General features: G+C 43.2%; 1 protein-coding gene across 1 annotated transcript in view; it reads left to right on the top strand.

Moving 5' to 3' along the window:
- The window catches only part of DEUP1 (deuterosome assembly protein 1), a 63,092-nt gene extending 43,272 nt beyond the window's left edge, over positions 1–19,820 (top strand). The window contains exons 10-13 of the mRNA XM_060273882.1: positions 1,539–1,736; positions 4,821–5,020; positions 14,327–14,576; positions 19,381–19,820. Of these exons, the coding sequence (XP_060129865.1) occupies positions 1,539–1,736; positions 4,821–5,020; positions 14,327–14,576; positions 19,381–19,554 (822 nt within the window). The 3' untranslated portion in view covers positions 19,555–19,820. The remainder of the gene's footprint in view (positions 1–1,538; positions 1,737–4,820; positions 5,021–14,326; positions 14,577–19,380) is intronic.
- Positions 19,821–20,311: the final 491 nt, after the last annotated feature.

The raw sequence follows: 20,311 nt of genomic DNA, 5'->3' as shown, positions 1-20,311 counted from the left end.
AATCATGGAGAAAGTGGTAGAGGAAAGTGTTTTCCTCCCTCTCTCACCTAACACTCGAACTCGCAGACATCCCGCGAAGCTGAATATTGGGAGATTCAAGTCAGAGATAAGTGGAAAATGCCCTTCTTCACACAGCACAAAGGTCAGCATCTCTGGGAAATGGGGGGGGGTGCCAGAGGGATATTTGATTCATGGCGCTGTATAGACTTAAGACAGCCCTGCAGATATCCTTCTGTTTTTGCGAAATCCCAAAACGGCATTTTGCAATTCTGCTCAGAACTGAACAGAACAGAGCAAATCCCGTTTGCTGTGTGGTGATCACAGTGAAGTGAAGGACCGACAAGGCAATATATGCAGCTTGATAGCCCACCAACCACTTTCACCCTATGAATGTTTTAAAACAGTGGCAGGGAGGGGGCAAAATGGGGAGCTTCATGCCTCTCATAAATCTCCCGCTTCAAATTCTGAATGTTTTTGGCTGGCTGGGATGTGTCTTTGACCTCTGAAAATGCCTCTTGCTCACCTGGGTGGCAAAGAGGAATGTGCTATAAACTAGCCTATTGTACAAAGGCAATTTTCTGTGTTTCACACATTTGCGTTTTTTTAACGAATATTTATTTGTGTGCTGAAACCATTAGAGAACGAACAAAGAGGGTACATAACTGGGATAGCTCAAGTCAGTACAGCATGAGACTCTTAATCTCAGGGTCGTGAGTTCGAGCCCCACATTGAGCAATAGATTCCTGCATTGCAAGGGGTTGGACTAGATGGTCTTCGTGGTCCCTTCCAACTCTAAAGCTCTATGGTTCTATGAAAACAAAATGCACAACACAGTTAAAATAATTATTAAAGCCAGGCATTCTGTCAAATAAAAGTTTGCTGCCCTGGATAATTTAACTTGCATTTGCGTTTTATGTTTATGTCGTAATGGCCATTGGCTACAAACAGTGATACAACTTGACTGCATCTGTTGCTCCACCCACTTTTGCCTCTGGCCACACCCCACTGCCATGTGGCCCCAAGAAGGTTGTAGAGAAGGAAATGTGGCCCTTGGTCTGAAAAAGGCTCCCCGCTACTGTTATAAAATATCAGAGGTTGGACTGCCGGGCATATTAACATTGGTGGGTAAATTTTCTTTCCCTTGAATAAAATATTGCGGGGGCCCAGGTAAGCCCCACCCCGCAAAATCGATCACATGACACAGTATACACACACCATTTGAATGGGAATGCCAATCAACTTTGTGGGGGCCCGGCCTCCTCAAATATTTTATTGTGGGGGCTTCGGCCACTCAGAGTTGGCTCCTGTGATTCTCGGCATGTAGCGTTTAAACAAGAGGAGAGGTGGAAAGTGTGAACTTTAAACTGAAACACAGAGAAGCTGGTCTGATTCATAATCCTTTCTAAATCTCTGCGCTATCGCTAACATGGCTGGCAGGGCCGCCGTGTTGGAAACGGAGAACCCCAAAAGTTGGTGGTATGTGAAAAAAACGATGCTATCTGCAGTACCAGCTCTCAATTCTTCCCTATTTGGTACAGATAAGGGACCGCCTTTATCAGGAAGAACAGTCCCATCGCTCTGAGGTGGAAAGAATGAGGACGGAAATCTCTGACCTGACAGAAGAGCTTCATCAGAAGGAGATCACTATAGCAACTATCATGGAGAAAGCTGCTCTACTGGAAAGGCAGTTACAAACGGAGTTAGAGATAAAAGAGAAAATGTTAGGGAAACAACAGGTATGCAAACAGAATAAAAAGCAGCGCAGGTCATTTGGTTCTTACGGAGATTAGCACCTATTGACGTTTAAGGAAGCGACTGCCTCATAGAATATGGGCAGGGAGAGGGGGAACAAGACTACAGCAGGAAATAAGACAATTTGACATAAAACTAATCTTACACTTATCATACAGAACCAAGCAATCAGGGTTTATACTCCTAGCATACACACGGATTTTTTTCCAATGTTCCTGCTCATGTCTCTTCCCTATAACCTGCAGTTTCTTAACAGTATTTGCTGATCTGCATTACTTTTCTGAAATTCTTGTTGATATCAGGATTTTTGTTATTGGGGGCAGCCAAAGTTGTTGAGATTTTTTAAGGAAATCCAAGTTGTCGAGCTTTGGAAAATCACGGTTTAAAGTACAGTACTCCGTGAATAGGACATTGTGGGGGTCAGGCTTCTGCTGGGGGCTAGGGGAGAACCTCAGATAATTGAGTACTTTCAATGCTTTTCAAAAACATTTGTGGATCTAGCCCCTTGGCTATGCCCATGAGGACACCTGTAGACCTTGCAGTTTAAATTGTGCTAATAAGCAATTAACAACACTGTGGTTCTTTCTGCACCACTGGAAATTGCAAGGGGAGTCGCGGTTACATGCTTGAAGTCAAATCTCTGGGTTAGCAGCATCAAATTGACCTTCCCTGAGCGCAAGCCTGGGCAGTGTGCATGGAGGCATATAGATATATGTGTTAACATTTAAATGTGGGGTTCCCCACCTGTGCTCTGAAGTGGTACTTTTAACACATATTTGCCTTCCTAACCATATGTCAAGAATTATTTCAGCATAGTGTGATCCCACCCTGCAGGATCACATGTGTGAATAACATAAAATCATGTGCCCTGTAGCGTAAGACCACACCATGCTGAAGTGTTTGTGTCTGAGCGTAGCGTACGTGAATCAGCTTACAAAGAGAGGATGGGGAAATCAAGGGCATGTAGCACACCAAGCAACGGTTAAATCACATAAGTTGTTTATATTTATAATATGGGTGGCCGCTTTGGGAAGTAACAAGCAGAATGTCTATCAAAACTTGCTTTTATTTTCCATTCCACCCGCAGGAAATCACTCACACAGTGTCTAAGCTTGAGGATATTACGTGAATCTTTTACACTTGATAGTTTTTATGCTGATTACTCCTTGTCTTTTTGGAAAACACTAAGCTTCTTGATCTTGAAACAAGAATTTAGTTTGTTGGAATGCTGCACTCCGACGTGGTGTGTTTAATTAACAAATCTGAGCCGTTCAAGGCCTCCATTTAAAGTTTGTGAAACGTCTGATAAACTTCCCAACCCCCTTTGCAAATAGAATCCTATAATTGCACCGAAAATCGCGGGGGCGCGCGCAATCTGGCCCACGGAGGGATCTCCGCAGGACCAATTCAGCCCAGGCAGGATAAACCTTGCTGAACCCTGCTCTAGACAACTTACAGTAAAATGTAAAAAAAAAACCAATCCAGCATGAAAGAGCCATTATTCGATAAAAAACAGTGAAACAAGACAAACAGCTAAACCCAAGTTATCCCCATCCACATAGGAACATAACTGGGGTATCGACTTCAGCTGGTAAAAGACACTCCATGATATCTTGGATGTGGCTGATGGGAAATGGAGTCCAGAAATATATGGAGGGCCACAGCTTCTACCTCTCTGATGAATCAAGGGGAAAACATGGGAATAAACCCTTGTCTCCACCATCAAGTGCTTTTCAACCTGGAAAAGAAATGCAGACTCAAAATACTATATTTGTCCTTAACCGCCAGTAATATCGCTTTGGAGAGGCCGCTGGCATTCATGTCTCCTTTTTTTAACTGCCATTTGATAAAAGCCCCAGTGATCAGATAAACCTGCAAAGATGCTTTATCTGAAGAGCTGCTTTTGTTAAGGAATGCAAAAACCAACAAGCCTATCACGAGAGAGACTTCAGGTCTGAAGTAAATGGGAGGGAGGCTGTAATCCTACATACTTTCTAAACTCTAGAGAGCGAGTTCCATCAAACTCCGACTTCTGAATAAACACCCTAAGGATTGTGCTGTAAATCAGCTTATAGTCAAGTATTCCAGTTTAAATGTATGGTGAATTAGGCTGTGTATACGAAGTGCTTGAAGTTCAGATCCAGCATTTCCCTGCAGTTGAATGATAATGGAGTGTGTGAGGGCAGAATTTGAGCTTTCTCTCTCTTTTAACTCCCACTGAGGTGTGAAGAGTTCATTGCATTACAAAATAAATATGTGTGTGTGTCCCCCTTGCATATTTTATATCCCATCCTATGAAAAACCATCTCCCCTTGTATTGCTTAGTGTCACTGCAAATCTATGATTTAACTTTGTAGAAGCTAAGCAATTTAAGCATTTTGTAAAAGTCCCATTGCTTTTCAATGGAAGAGGGAAGTTTGTGCGGGAGAGTTTGCTCTGTTTTAATCAGTGGGATCATGTCTCCTGTTTCCTTAATAAACCGCCTCCAAAATATTTAACACGGCATTGGTTATGCTTTTTTAGTCAGCACTTTTAAGGCAAGTTTTCTCATTGACACGAGAATATTGCAGTTTTATACATAAATATTTTGAAGGAATGGTGTAGTTACAACTTCAGCATTTTTCTACAATTCTCCCTTTCTGGAAGCATAACTTGAGGGAGCATTATAATGAAAATATTTACAACTCTGACAGCTAAGGATGTCTCCTGCGCCTCTTTAAGACTTCTGAGGCAAGCAGTTCAAATGTGTTGAGTGATTTTTAAAAAAGAAAATGAAAACGCAGTTTGCAGGGTCCATTGAGCAATTGTAATATGGTGCTTTTTTGTGTTACATAGGCTATTATCCTTTCTACCCATTTGTCTTGTTTGCTGTTTCTGGAGGCAGTTCTATGAGGGTTATCATTTACAATAAATGCTGTATGATTACATATGGTAAATAAGCAGTGAAAATATTGCCCCGTGCCTGTTTCTTTCTTGAATTGTGTGAATTCAATCATGATGAAGTTGTAAACAAACTGATCTTTTTTTAAACAAAAAAGAAACAAAAAACAAAACAATTCCTTCAACAGATGATAGATTTGTCCAAGAAAGAACACACGGCCTATTCCGATTCCATTGATAAGCTGGAGCACGAGAGGGGAGTGTCACGCAATGACCTTGCAAAATTGTCAAAGGGCAAAGAAATGCCGCTGCGAGTGAACCCCATTATGTACTTGGGAAGAAATTGTGCCAAGCAGACGGCAGTAAAAGTGGAAGAGAAAGAAGAGAGGTAGGTGCACGACTGTACACAAATAACTGCACTTTTCTCTCTCCGTAGCTATTCTTTTTTTTTTCTCTGACGTCTTCATGGCGAGTGGAGGGGAATTGCTCTGTGATTGACGTAAGAGGTGCTTTGCTGGCCAAATGGTCAACCTGGTCAACGCTCTCTTTCCAATAACAGCTAAATCATATGCCTCCAGCAGGGATTTAGCATCAGCACCAGCAAGCCTGGATCCTAGCATCTGAGACACTTTGGCTTCTGTAAAACTGAGGAGGGTGGGAAGGTGCTAGCCTTGCTAAGCACAAGGACTGTCTGGGACTTCAAGGAGGTGGGCACAGCATAACCCAGGGATACTGGAGGCAGACCTGGCGTGTGTGTCACCTGACCACACTTGGAGAATTTGTGGGAAATGGAAAGGAATGTCAGTGTCTCAACATTCCATGCCACACAGTTCTTAACAGGGTTTTATACTGAAGATTTTTGTGCTCTGCAGTTACAGAGTGTTGTTTCAATATGCGATCACAGTGGAGAGACTTTAACATGGACACAGGCGGAAGAGTTTGCTGTTGTCACTCAGTATGGAGGCATGGTGGTGGGAATTACCCGAGGTCAAGTTGATATTAAAGAAGAAGCACAGCTGACATTTACTATTAGTAGTAATAATTTGGAAAGTCCTCTTGGACTTTTCATGGGAAAAGGAAATGGGTGATTTTGAGACACTTTGATTTAAACGAAATATTGCTTAGCAGAAAGCAGAGAAGATGGATGTCATCGTGGACTGAATGTCTTAAATACCTTTTTTCTTATGAAATGGAAAATCAGAAGTCCTTTTTATTTTTCCTTATTGTTCTTTTCCCCTTTCCCTTTTCCCCTTCCCTTTTTCTTCTCCATTTCCTTTCTTCTTCCTGCTTATTCTCTATTCTCATATCATGAAAAAACTTTAATAAAAGATTTCAACATGCAAAAATATTTTTTGTGCCCTGCCGTTTCGTGCATGAGACAGCTAGGCCTCTTCCCTGCAGTTCTTCTTTGGAAATGGAAACAGAGAGATGGGAAACAATTATTTCATCAAGGGATAGGACAACTCAGTCCCTCTGCAATCTGTAGAATGCCTGCTACAGTGAGGTATTATAATGACTGCCTGAGAGCCTCATGGTTTACCCCTCCCTCATCCCCGCTGCTTTGGGGATGGCAGCGTATTGAAAGGGAGCTTGACCCCATTTGCTCTTCTCTAATGACACTTCAGGACACTGTAGTTTATTGGGAGGCTCTGTCTGGCAGCGCATTTGCAATTATATCCGTTATAGCAGGGAGCAAGCCAGTGAAGCCGAGCACATTGCTATCCTTCATACGTTAAGCAAGGGAGCAGGACATTCCATAACAGTTGGGGGACAATTATAATGTGATCGTAATGGGTTACATGACCTGAAAGAAAAATGCATCTTTGATGGGATTGCTCAACTCTAGACCTCTGCCAAGGAGAAACAGGGGCCTTGGCCCCTCTTAAGCGGCTCTCCGTTAATGGGTTCCTTTCAAAGCAGGAAAAGGGTGACATAAAAAACACAAGAAGAGCCCAGCCGGATCAGAACAAGGACCCACCTCTAGACCATCATTCTGGTCTCACAGTGATCGAGCACAATTGCCCTCCCAGCTGTTAAACTGAATACAAATACAATTGCCCCGTCAGCCGTTAAAACAGAAACATACCGTCTCTGACGTCCAGTATCAAGATGAAGGTCTACCAAGCTTGCATGCCAAGCATGCTGCTTTATTGTAGTGAGTCGTGAGCAGCTTACAACCGCCAGGAGTGGCACCTCAATGCCTTCCGCGTGCGCTGCATCAGGAAGATTTTGGGCATCACATGGCAAGGCAGAGTCTCAAACAAAGATGTGCTCTTCCAAACCCACATTCCCAGCATGTTCACACTCCTGACTCAACGACGTCTACGCTGGTTTGGTCGTGTCCACAGAATGGAAGATGGCAGGATCCCCAAGGATGAGGAGCTGGCTTCAAGTACCAGACCAATTCTGGTGTTTCCAAGATGTCTACAAATGTGACCTGAAGGCTGGCGACATCAACCGTGGGAATCCTTATGCAGATGACCACGGTGCCTGGAGACAGCATCCGTAGCAGTGACCAGAGGTGGAATGGCTGCTGGGAGGAGTGCAGAGAGAAGGCAGGCCATGGTGCATCTGCAGCAGCACAGCCGGATACCTCCAGCTGCCCCAGCTGCAACAAAACATGTCTCTCCCATATTGGTCTCTCCAGCCACAGCAGGCGCTGAAACCGTCCAACAGTTTGACTTCACCCCCAATGGCACACTCCATCATTTTCTCCCAAGCCAGCACTGTCTCTGAGGCTGGCGATCTTGATCCATAGCCATAGACAGCCTTGCCTTCCATGCATTTGCCTAATCTCATTTTCAAGCCATCCAAGTTGGTGGTCATCACTGCATCTTGTGATAGCCAGTGCCATAGTTTATTTACTGTAGGAAGACGTGCTGCTTCTTTTTCTGTCCAACTTTTTCTGTCCAACTGGATCCTCCCAACTTTTTGCTTCATTGGATGACCCCAGGTTCTAGCATTTTCTACCAAGATGCATGATTTTACTATGCCTCTGTCATGTCTCCTCCCCTCTTTCTTCCTTTTTTTCAAAACTAAGAAAGCCCAGTTATTACTACCTATTTTTCCCCTCACAGGGGAATTGCTCTAGCCCTGTTTATGAAGCACTCATCCTGATTTATTTGCAGCGAGATTAGACAATGTTGGCTGGTTTAATGAGAACTCGGGTCTGATTTGTTGGCGGAGGCTAGATGATGTTGTGTCAAAGCATCTCCTCCTTTCCAGAGCATTTTCTCATCGCTTTCCTTATCACAAAAAAGGACTGATCTTTTGGCTATGCAAGGCATCCCATCTACAATTGCACAACCTGAACCTGCCAATGCGTGACTGAATCCCACCCGGAAACTGTGACAGACTGGAAGCACCCAGAGTAAATTCCATGACAATCGCATCAGTACTGCCCTACACGCTATTATCAGTTTCATAGCTCCATCAGAATTGGAAACGTAATCTACCCAGCAACTAGTTAATAATGGAAGCACACCGCTGTGGTCTAGCCATAGACTTGTAGATGAGTGAGAAAATGGCATCTATATTAACCGAGCTATGAAGCTTTTATGATAACTCCTGATGAAACACATGGGCGTGTGTGTTTTATTCCTATTCAATTGCATTTGATTGTCTTAAAACACCTGCTATTTCTTGCTTTTAGGCATCTTGCTAGGATTTCTTCGAAATAATAACCAATTTGCCTTACCTCTGCATTCTACAAAGGTGACACAACAAGCTTCGCCCCTTGTAAACCTCAGAAGTCTGGCATGGGAATTTATTTATTTTTATCTGTGAAGCAATAATTTCTAACTGGTAATTGAATTTGGCACAAGGCTCGCATGGAAGGTTTCCTGATTCTGAAAACATTTAATGGAAAATCCTTTTCTTCCTCTTCCACAATACAGCCGTACCTTGGATCTCGAAAGACCTGAGAGTCAAACATTTTGGGTCCCAAACGCCGCGAACCCAGAAGTGATTGCTCCGGTTTGTGAACGTTCTTTGGAACCCAAACGTCCGACGTGGCTTACGCGGCTTCCGATTGGCTGCAGAAGCTTCCTGCAGCCAATCAGAAGCCACACCTTGGTTTCAGAACTGTTTTGGAAGTCTGATTCCATTCAACTTCCAATGTACGACTGTACTAATTTTCCATTTGTATATGGCAGAAGCAGGGAGCATCTACCCAACACTACAGGCATTAGAACCACAGTTGCAGGTCTTGGCTTATTGATAAAGTGTGAAGAGTTGCTCCTCTATAGTTTCTTACCTCTATAGTTTTTTTTCTCTTTGTTCTGATTTGCCCAGGGAGTTGTGTTCCCACAGTCGGCTGCAGTGATGAACAAGAATGGGACAGATTTCAGCCCCTCTCACTTCCTAAGCACATTACTTTTCTCATACAATCCTGGGAACTGTTCAGTTTGTTCAGGATGCTGGGTATTGTAGCTTTGTGCAGGATAAATTACAGCTCTCAGGATTCTTTGGGGGAAGTTGCGTTATTCAAATGTATGGCGCGCACACAGCCTGGGATGAAGGAGATCAACTTTGTCTGGGATTTGTTAATCTTATTGAAGCTCAAGCCTTTTCTTAGTTCATTAAGGCTATTTCTTAAGAGATTACCTCAAAAAGAATATTGTATGCATTATTGCAGATTCTCTAAAATTGAACTGCAAGATGAGAAAGAACAGATATTTTATGATCTCCTTAGTCTCGTGTTGTGGGATAGCCATCCTCATATAACCAGCATGTCTAGTTAGTGCATAAAAGGGTTAATGCCATAGAGCAGGCTGTCCTGCCAGGCCACTTATCATCAAGCCTACTTTTGTATTGAGTCTACCTGAGGTGCTCAGCGTGTGGAGAGGTTTGAGCTGGTTGTTGCCTGACTCTCACCAGCCTCTCTTGAGTTCCTGTACCAATGATCTAGAAACTTACACCATTTTGTAACTAAGCTAAGTTCTACTGTCTGCACAACTTTTCTGAAGCACATGAACCTGACCTTTGAAGCATTTCTAAGTACAGTGGTGCCTCGCTTAACGAATGCCCTGCTTAACGAAATTTCCGCTTAACGAAAGGATTTTTTGAGCAGAGGTTGCCTCACTAGACGAATTCGTTTTATGAAAAATTCATCTAGCGAATCGCGGTTTCCCATAGGAATGCATTGAAATTCAATTAATGCGTTCCTATGGGCAAAAAAATTCCAAAAAAATTCCAATGCATTCCTATGGGATTCGCTAGATGAATTTTTCGTTATAAGAAAAGACCCGTGGAACGAATTAAATTCGTCTAGCGAGGCACCACTGTAAGCCCATTTTTAACTTGCCAAACATGTTGTCTTCTCCTATGCTGGGAGAAGTTTAAAACCTTGGAAAGAAACTTTTAAAGGGGACCTTTTGTAACACACTTGGAGGGGCACATATTTTAAAAGTCTAACAGTCTATATTTCTACCCTTTGCTTTGCTGCATGTCTTGTGGTTTTTTAAGCTCGGCTGGGGTTGCCCCAAACTTGGATCTTGGCATCCAGAAAATCTCTTTTCTATATATATATTTTCCCACCAACACATCTTGTATACTGGATCTGCTCTCAGAGCCATATATCTAAGGTTATCGAGCCCAAAACTATGTACGATATTTCAGAAGAGGTCTTTGGTGCTAAGTCAGGTGCTTCCAAATCTTAGAAATGTGCTCCTGTTAATTCAATAGACATAACCTTTTGTGTCGTAGCTACATAAAATTTTGGATGGGACGGTCCATCAACACAGGGATTTCCCCTAATGCAACAGAACTCCTGCCGCCCTGCTTCTCAGCACTACTCTGGATACAACCTTTTGTAATATATTATCTTGATTCTCCCCCTTGCTTTTCATTTTACAAGCCACAGAGAATATGTTAATACTGTCTAATAAAAAAAAAAAGCGAGGGCCAGAGAAACCAGTGTGAGATGTAAACTGCTCAGCAGGAGATTATTTTAATAAGCATCTTGAACTACACCTGCCATCTATCATCTCTTTCTCTCCTGCCAGTTTCAGTTTTTTTTAAGTTTCATTAAAAGTGTTTCAATTGGGTTTTTTTGTGATTTTTAGTGCTCCCCATTGAGTCGACATGAAAAGCTGCAGCATTTCAGATGGTACTGAATAAATTAATATCACATTAAACTCACATGCGACATGAAAGAGCAGTGCAATATATAACAATATCCTGAGTTCAATTGTTGTTGTTTAGTCGTTTAGTCGTGTCCGACTCTTCGTGACCCCATGGACCATAGCACGCCAGGCACTCCTGAGTTCAATAGAAAGAAATAATTTGTAAATATATCTCTGGCTCGTTCGTTTTTAGCCAGTCGCCCACTGAATTACCTTAAATGTTTCATAAATACTGACACACACAGTTTAAAAATAATCCTGAATTGCTTACTTAAAGCGAAAGAGGAAGGTATGAAGTTTGGATAAGATGAAATATTTTTAATGGTAGGAAGAAGAGGTAGGGATTGAGGAGAAATTCATTCTAGTTTGGCTTTTACGGCAAAGCTATTTGCTCTTTCCAAAACAATATGCAAACTGAAAGACAGCTGTGCATTGAAATTCACATTTCCCCTAAATTTTGTAGTGTAGTTCTCTAACCAAATAAGATGTAGAAAATTGTGCATATTATGGGAACGTATGCATCAAAATGCATATATTTGTAAAGGCAACATATAAAAATGAATTATTCTAGGGAAAACTGCTTGCAAAAATGTTCATATTAGGAAAAATCACACTGATTTTTTTTTAATTAAAACAAGAAAGGCAGAGAACCAAAATTTCACAGGGGAAGGAGTAAAAAGAAAAAGTAACCTGACTGCACTTTTGGGAGGTAGAAACATGTCAATATGTGAAATGCCTGAGAATTAGTACTGGGCCCATGTGAGACACGAGTGTTCATTGGACAGGCCCTGATGCACCAGATCAGACAGGCTCAGTTGAGGGCCTGTAAACCCTGGGTTCCATGCAGATGGTGACCGCAGTCACAAAATTAAAAGACGCCTGCTTCTTGGGAGAAAAGCAATGACAAACCTAGACAGCATCTTAAAAAGCAGAGACATCACCTTGCCGACAAAGGTCCGTATAGTTAAAGCTATGGTTTTCCCAGCAGTGATGTATGGAAGTGAGAGCTGGACCATAAAGAAGGCTGAGCGCCGAAGAATTGATGCTTTTGAATTATGGTGCTGGAGGAGACTCTTGAGAGTCCCATGGACTGCAAGAAGATCAAATCTATCCATTCTGAAGGAAATCAGCCCTGAGTGCTCACTGGAAGGAAGCTGAGGCTCCAATACTTTGGCCACCTCATGAGAAGAGAAGAATCCTTGGGAAAGACCCTGATGTTGGGAAAGATTGAGGGCACTAAGAGAAGGGGACGACAGAGGACGAGATGGTTGGACAGTGTTCTCGAAGCTACGAACATGAGTTTGACCAAACTGCGGAAGCCAGTGCAAGACAGGAGTGCCTGGCGTGCTCTGGTCCATGGGGTCAGGAAGAGTCGGACACTACTAAACGACAACAACAATAAAGTTTCCGTGGTTGACTTTGGGAGCATGCTGTGATGTGAATAAGGTGCCACAACTGGGTTGTTGGTAGAGCACACAATCCAGACTTAATTGTTAAAACCACAGCAGGGATCGCTAGGCAAATATGAATATGGATTGATATAATGCGGACGTCAAGTCCAGATAGTTTATCCACAAATTGTGGTACCATAACATAAACATTCATACATAGTTTTAAACATATGCCAGAAATCCTAGTATCTAGGTTCTGGTTTTGTAAATCAGGAAAGGCACCAATATTTCCCCCAAAAAGCCTCAGTTATATTATCAAACATCAAACAGAAGCAGACAAATCAAGCTATTGTTGCTAGCTTATTTTGACTCTAGGGTATATTTTATATTATTGCGGACATAAACCATGTTTTTCTATTTTAATTTGCTGTTCTGTTTCCATGGCAATTATGCCAAGGAATGAAGGGTAAAAGGATATCTTTGAGATAGTAAAAATAGAAAACATGTGGTGAGGTTTTTTGGGGGAAATGAGTTGGTAATTGGCAATTTCCAGATGCCATGCTAATGTCTTTGTGCTGTTTATGTTTATGCATCTTGGTAACATTTGCCCAGTGGAAAGCAAAAAACAAAAAAATTAAAATCAAGTCAATGCTGGTAACTTCTCCAATTGTTTCCTTCAGTTTGTAGCTTTTATAGAATCAGAAGTGTGTAATCTCCAAGAAAGCCTCAATGTGAGATTTGCAGCAGGCATTACTGAAGGCTACCACTCACTAAGGAGGGGGGAGAAATTGAATTTGGTTCACATGTTCTTAAACAGCATAAGAACCGAAGCACAGCCATCCTTCGAAATTTGCACTTATCTGAATTTTACAATGCAACTCTCCAACCAATGTTTACATTTGGGGGGTGTGCATAATTAGGGGGAGGAATGTGCATTAAAAATGAATAAATGAAAATGACATGCAAAAAAAGCATTAGGAAAAATTGCCTTCAAAATGCATACATGAGTCAAAACTGAAGACAAAAATATGTTTATTAGGATAAATATTGAATAATTTCTCTTCAAAAATTCACAAATTGCTGCAGGAATGTGGAGAACTGATTTTAAGACTGGAAAATGAAAAGCAGAGAGAACAGAAACCAACAGATTGATCCCTACAACTTACCTAGCAGAAACTGATTACAAATAACTTCAGAATAAACAGTAGAAAGTGTGTCTCCACTTAATAATAATAATAATAATAATAATTTATACCCCACCCATCTGGCAGGGTTTCCCCAGCCACTCTGGGCAGCTTCCAACAGAAAATTAACAACACAGTAAAATGTCAAACATTAAAAACTTCCCTAAACAGGGCTGCCTTCAGATGTCTTCTAAAAGTCAGGTAGTTGCTTATTTCCTTGACATCAGATGGGAGGGCGTACCACAGGGCGGGCGCCACTACTGAGAAGCCCCTCTGCCTGGTTCCCTGTAACCTCTCTTCTCGCAGGGAGGGAACCACCAGAAGGCCCTCAACCCTGGACCTCAGTGTCCAGGCTGAACGATGGGAATGGAGACGCTCCTTCAGGTATACAGGGCCGAAGCCATTTAGGACTTTTAAGGTCGGCACCAACACTTTGAATTGTGCTCGGAAATGCAGTTAGGGCCAAATTAAGCATGCTATTTGTTACAGGGGTGGGCACTGCGTAGTGGATTATTAGCTCAAATGGAAGAACTTGGGGAATTGGACATGCAAAAGGCCTCAGGCTCAACTCCCAGTTAAAAGGCTCTCCAAGAGTTAGGGAGGGTGCCCTGGCGATTGTCAAAGGGACATGCCAGCACAAAGGGCCCCCAGGCCCCTTGCCTGTACTAGATTCCATGGGCCAATGGTCTGACTTAATACATTCGTACAATTTAAAATGGGCTGTGAATACTTTGGCCTTCCCATGGCATTTCCACTCAAATGGATGGTCAGCATCTTGCATACGCAATGAAAACATTGGACTGCAAATTTGGCAAAAGTCAAGCCAAATTTCAATGTTTCTTCTGCCCTCCAGCCCCAAAAGAGACCTCACTCTTGAGTTCTGTAAAGCCACGTTCCATGGGACATTTTGGGAAAGACTGTTTCATTTCAGCAAATATTTCATGGCAATAAACCAGCCCCCATAAGCTTGTAAACCTTTTAATTCGTCTTTTAGACCTGCGCAGAACGAAAGCGAATGGGCACCGCAACCTGCAGCTTACGAAAAATTTGGACACTACAGGACGCAGATTCCTGCCTGGCATGGCCAAGGCGACATTGTCAGCAGAACTCGAGAACCCACTGCAGATGGCCGGTCTCCATCACCCCAAGAGGCGTATTCAGCACATTACAGCAGCTGCCTCCCTGAAAAGAATAAGTCTGAGACGTTACTGAGCCAAATCTATGTTTCAGATGAAATCCGGATGGTAAGAATCTCTAGATCTTGTTTTGTAAGCGAAACACTGGTTTGCATCCACAACTTTGGCGAGTGGAAGGTTGCTGTGCTGTTGAGCTTTCTCGCCGTTCTTCATGGTCCTCCGAATAGTCTCTCCTGAGGACCTTCAGGAAAAGTATGAAGGGAGCAGGGTGGAGATGGGGATAAATCAGACTCAGGTAGCTTGTGCAAAAGAAGCATCGCTCATTCTCTTCAGGCAGATGGCTAGGGCAGCTCAGAAGGGCCCTTGTGCAGAACGCATGCAAAGGTAGAGGCCCTATAGCTTGACAAATTGCAGCTAGGAGCTAGGTAGAGTCAGAGATCTTTTTAAAAAGTGTAGAGTAGACTTGCACACGATGACCAGCTTCCGTTTTGACTTGAAATGTTCATTTGGGGCTTCTCAGAAGTTCATAAAGGGAAGGAAGCGGGCAGGGGGTTTGCCGGCCTGCAATGGTACCCACCTGAGAGGATGCTCACCAGCGTCCTCCGGCTGAAAATAAGCTCTGCAGCCCACCCAGGTGGCATTGCAACATAAAGCAAGGTCAGCTGCTATTGCACATTGGCTTCAGCCATCTTGCCCATCTGTGCTACAGATCCTTGGGGGCTGCTTGACCCTCGGAGTTCTGGCGTACAGAAAACGTCACAGACGTTGAGGCTGAATCCAGTGCAGAACTACCACCCCGCATCACAGTGCTAATTGCCGGCACGTCTCAGCCCCCAACCTTACAGGACTTGTTTATTTCCACAAGCACCTGGGCATTAAAAGCAGGTAGAATTCATGTGGTGGGTTCAGGGATATAAGCTTCAATTGATTTAATTTGCAAGGGAAGTTTTAGTCACAAACTAGATTTGCATTGCCCCTTAGGCTACTCTGACTCCGTCCTTGCTCTGCCAAATTTGATTTGAAACAAACAAACAAACAAACAGTTTTTGTGCGCAAAACTGTTGGAATGATAACGATGATGGTGTTCAGTTTTAAAAACCACATCTTTCATAATGCTGATGCCACTTGAATTTGAACCCTGATCCAATTGTGGGGGTGGGCAGGGGAGAGGAGATGAGAGGAAACCCCCATTGAACTAGTGGGACTTACTGGCCTGGCTCCCACTCGTGCAACTAGTTTGTTGAGTCCAGCCTTATGAATAAAAGCACCTTCAAGTTGCTCAGAAGTCTGGATCACTCTAAACAAAAGTATTTTGTTGGAAGAGGGGTCAAGTGCTATGAAAAATCTTGTAATAGGGCATGCAATGAAAAAACAGTGTGTGTGTGTGTGTGTGTGAACAAGCACTTAGCTTCGAAACCTTTAAAACAGCACACAAGGTATGAACAGGATTCTTGGAGAAGTGTCCTGTGTCCACTTGACCCTTGCTTTGTGAAAACAGCTCAGTGGTGAACACTTCCCTTAGAGAAGGCTTCCTTCCTTTGTTACTGAAATAAAGTGTAGTGTAGCTTTTATTGGAAATAATAATAGGAACGCTCTGATTTGAACTGTTACCTGTTGGCAATTTTTTTTTATTTTATTTTATTTTATTTTTGTGTTTGTTTTGGAACTTAGTTCTGGGTTTCTGGGTAAAACCAATTATCAGGAACTCTTCCTCTCTGGTTTTGGAATGCGATTGTTTTGGTTACCCTTGTCCATGACAGAGGGAGTGTGATCCTGTTTGATTCTCCTGGCCATCTCGGTGGTGTTTTGTTGTTTAGTCGTGTCCGACCAAATGGATAGGTTTGATCTTCTTGCAGTCCATGGGACTCTCAAGAGTCTCCTCCAGCACCAAAATTCAAAAGCATCAATTCTTCGGCGATCAGCCTTCTTTATGGTCCAGCTCTCACTTCCATACATCACTACGGGGAAAACCATAGCTCTAACTATACGGACCTTTGTCGGCAAGGTGATGCCTCTGCTTTTTAAGATGTTGTCTAGGTTTGTCATTGTTTTTCTCCCAAGAAGCAGGTGTCACCATCTGCAGTGATCATGGAACCCAAGAAAGTAAAACCGGTGGTGTTTAGTCACCATTAACTGTGGTGCATTTCTGGGATGCCTTGGCAGGTGTGGCTATTAGGAGCACCATCTCGAGTTGGCTCTGCTCAGTCCTGTGAGGTAGGACCCAGAAGGTAGCCCTAGGAATTCGCTGCTCTTTCCTTTGGCTTGCGGCCTCTGGAGTTTTTCTCTTTTCTTCCCATGCTGCTTGGCAGGTGTTCAGAGATTTGGCTGTGTATATAAATGATACCCAGCTCGATCATTTCCTTCTGAACATGGGGAGGTAATGAATCCCTTAAATGCTGTCTGTCAGCCGTAAAAGACTGGATGGGACAGAAGAAATTGAAACTTAATCCAGACAAGCTGGAAATGCTGTTTGGTGGATAGATGATCTGACTCAGAGATAGGTGTGCAGCCTGTGAGGAAGTCTGGTCTCTTGTCCTGCGTTATGCTTTAGCCAAGAGGACAGGTCCTTTCTTAAATACACAAGTGCCTAATTAAATTCTATCTAGCAAGGAGATAGAGAAACCTGGCAGGAAATTACACCCTCGACAGCCATCTTTTCCTGCTCCCAGGAGGTGTCTCCTCACCACCAGCCTATAAAAAAAAAAGGTGTCAAGCTGACCATCTTGACCTGAGAGATGATTGGCAGGACATGGCCACGTGTCAATCAAGACCCACCTGGGTCAGGGGCAATTTAGAAGGTGACTCTTTCGAGGCAGTTCTTGTCCCTCGTGATCCCATCCAACCTGCAACTGATTTCTGAACATGTGTTTGGCAATGTTAGTTTGGATCAAGTGAAGTGTTAGACCTACAGTGGTACCTCTGGTTACGAACTTAATTCGTTCCGGAGGTCCGTTCTTAACCTGAAACTGTTCTTAACCTGAGGTACCACTTTAGCTAATGGGGCCTCCCGCTGCCGCCACCATGCGATTTCCGTTCTCATCCTGAGGTAAAGTTCTTAACCCGAGGTACTACTTCCAGGTTAGCGGAGCCTGTAACCTGAAGTGTTTGTAACCCGAGGTGTTTGTAACCCGAGGTACCACTGTATAATGTTTTATTTCAAGTTTGAGCCGCACCCTTGCTATTTCTCTCCCCTCTTTCTATTTACACGTCTTCCTTTTGAATAAAATGCTTATATCGGCTTTCTGGGCTGTACTGGGCCTCAAGGGCTGGCCATGTGGTTTAGGCTGCCAGGTCTACACTGCTGGGAGAGTGGAGGGTAGGTGGGCTAAAGTTGCCAAACCAGAGGCTTGGATTCTGCTGCTTGTTCCCCTACTCTTGAGGAGACGAGGTGACAGCAGCAGCAGAGAGAGGACAAACCCCCAGTGCTAATAGGTTAACCAACAGGTTTAGCTGACCTGCCTTTTTAGGATGCGATTTCACTGCTCCTAAAATATCAGGTTCACAACTTTGGGATTCCTCCTTGATGTGGCTGCATGTGCAGCTGGCATCAGTGGTGAGAGGTACAGTAGTGAAATTTACTCGGAGTCGAGAGTGAATTTCGTGCTCTTTATTCAGCTTGTAGTAGCAAAAGGAGAAGAAGAGAAGAATGGCTCTTTCCCCAAAATGTCTGCTTATATGCATTATTTACACAATGGGTCTTGCGTGATTGGCTACTTCAGGGCTGCACCTGTGGGCCAATCAGGCTGCGCATTGACTTCTGCCAGCAGCCTGATTGGCTGCTCCTGCAGGCCAATCCGGTTGCTGATTCACTTCCACCTGGAGCCGGATTGGCTGCTCCTGCAGGCCAATCAGGTTGCTGATTCACTTCCACCTGGAGCTGGATTGGGTGGCTCCTGTGAACCAATCAGCAGTACATAACAGGTAGCCTTTTTTCTTTTTCAGCTTTGGGCGGTACGCTAGCTACAACAGCCCTTCCTGCCTAAGCTACAACCTCGCCACTTTGGTTCATGCCATAATCACACACACACACTCTCTCTCTCTGGATCTGCCCTTGAAAACTGTTCAGAAACCTCCCAGGTTTGATTCAGTGTGCTGGTTTTAACCTTTAAAATCCTACATTGCCCCAAGGGCTGGCTCTTTTGATATGTTCCTCCCCACACACGCCTTTCAAAATCTAAGTCCTTGCTCCAGATTGCTTGGACAAATGAGATTCAGCATACACCTGCTGCCTTTTTTGACGGTGGCCTACTTTGTGGAACGCCCTCTCCTGGGAAAACTGATCAGTCCCAAGCACATCGTTCTTTTAGGGATCTAGCCCAAACGTAGTTGTTCCAGGAGGATTTTAGTCGATTGATGTCTTAGCTATGCTATTTTAGTGCTGTACCTCCATGCCTACTATTTTGTGGTATATGTTTATTTTTAATGGGCATGTTTCTATGTGTTACATGACCCTTTATGCTCTTAAGCCACATTAAGTTAGCTTATGAAAAAAAAAGGTGATGCATATGCTTTTAAGACAAACACAGAGATTGGATAAATACCTCTTTGGAATAAGAATCACATAAGATCAAGACTTAAAATTTTAGATGTGAAATGAGGCTGAGTTACAGTAATGTGAAAATACTGGTGTTCCTGCACTTTTGTAGTAAGGAACCTTAAATAAGGGATCCGTCCAAGTATGGCTATTGTAGTTTTGCTTCTTCCAATTTGAGGGCAGTAGCGTCCCGATATAGACACAGACTTATCCCAGCGGGATGTAATACCACTGGCTGGGCTAAGTACTCTGTGGAACAGAATGTGCAAAAGAAGGAGAGATCATTTCACCAGTGGAGTATTGTCAATGTGAAAGCTAATAAGAAAAGCTGGCTAATTATACCCCGTCCTAACTGTGCCAATTCTTTGTGTTGCTCAGGCTTCCCCAGAGACTCTGTTTCCTGCAACGGTGACAGAGAAGTTCCTACAAGAGGAAGAGAAGCGAGCGAGAGATTTTGAGCAGGTTTTAAACTCTCACATTGAAGAGCTGCAAAGGCAGTCGGAGAACACCATCAAGAAGTACACCGCTTTCAAGCAAAGCAGGCACAGATGAGCCTGTAAAAAAAAAAAGTCTAAAATGTAGTGACAATCCCAGAATAAATAATCAGCTGCTGCTTTAAAAAGGGGGAAAGGGGGAAAAGAATTGCCTTTATGCAAAGAAGCGTTTGTAATGTGAGATTTTGTATATACTTCGACTGTGGATTTCATTTCAACATGAATTTGGAATATTGTGTATTGCAGAGTGTATGAGATCTAAAAAAAGAAAAAGAAACCCGGAAATTAAATATGAAAACTTTTTAACCTTTAAATGCATACCAGATGTCCATATATTGAACTCTTATTTAAGATGCACCCTTTTGACAAACCCAGCCAACTGCAGCAGATGCTAAAATATAACACCAGTATTCAAGAGGGTCCCAGACCTACCTCTCCTCCCTCACCTTGGATTCTGTCTGTCCTTCCCTGCACCGCAAAGCAAATATAGAGAGAGAGCAAACAGTAGATCAGCTAAAAACCTTCATTTATTTATTTATCCCAGCCTGTCTCCAAAGTCCTCAAAGCATTGTTGGTTTCATATAAACCCTGTAGGTTAAGCTGAGAAACAGATGACCTGTTGCAGATTAGGAATCTGTTTAGGACCGGATATGGGAAACCCTGAAAGTTGCAGCATAGAGGCACAGTCTCAGAAAAAGGCTGCAGCATCTCTTAAAATGCAGGAAGTCTGAAACCCTGGAGAGCAGCTGCCAGTTAGAGTAGACAATACTGAGCTGGTTATGGTCTGACTCAGTATAAGGCAACTTCATGTGTCC

Source organism: Zootoca vivipara, chromosome 4, assembly GCF_963506605.1.
Source record: "Zootoca vivipara chromosome 4, rZooViv1.1, whole genome shotgun sequence".
Classification (NCBI taxonomy): domain Eukaryota; kingdom Metazoa; phylum Chordata; class Lepidosauria; order Squamata; family Lacertidae; genus Zootoca; species Zootoca vivipara.
The sequence above is the reverse complement of the archived record's forward strand: the minus strand, read 5'-3'. Positions and strand labels throughout refer to the sequence as shown.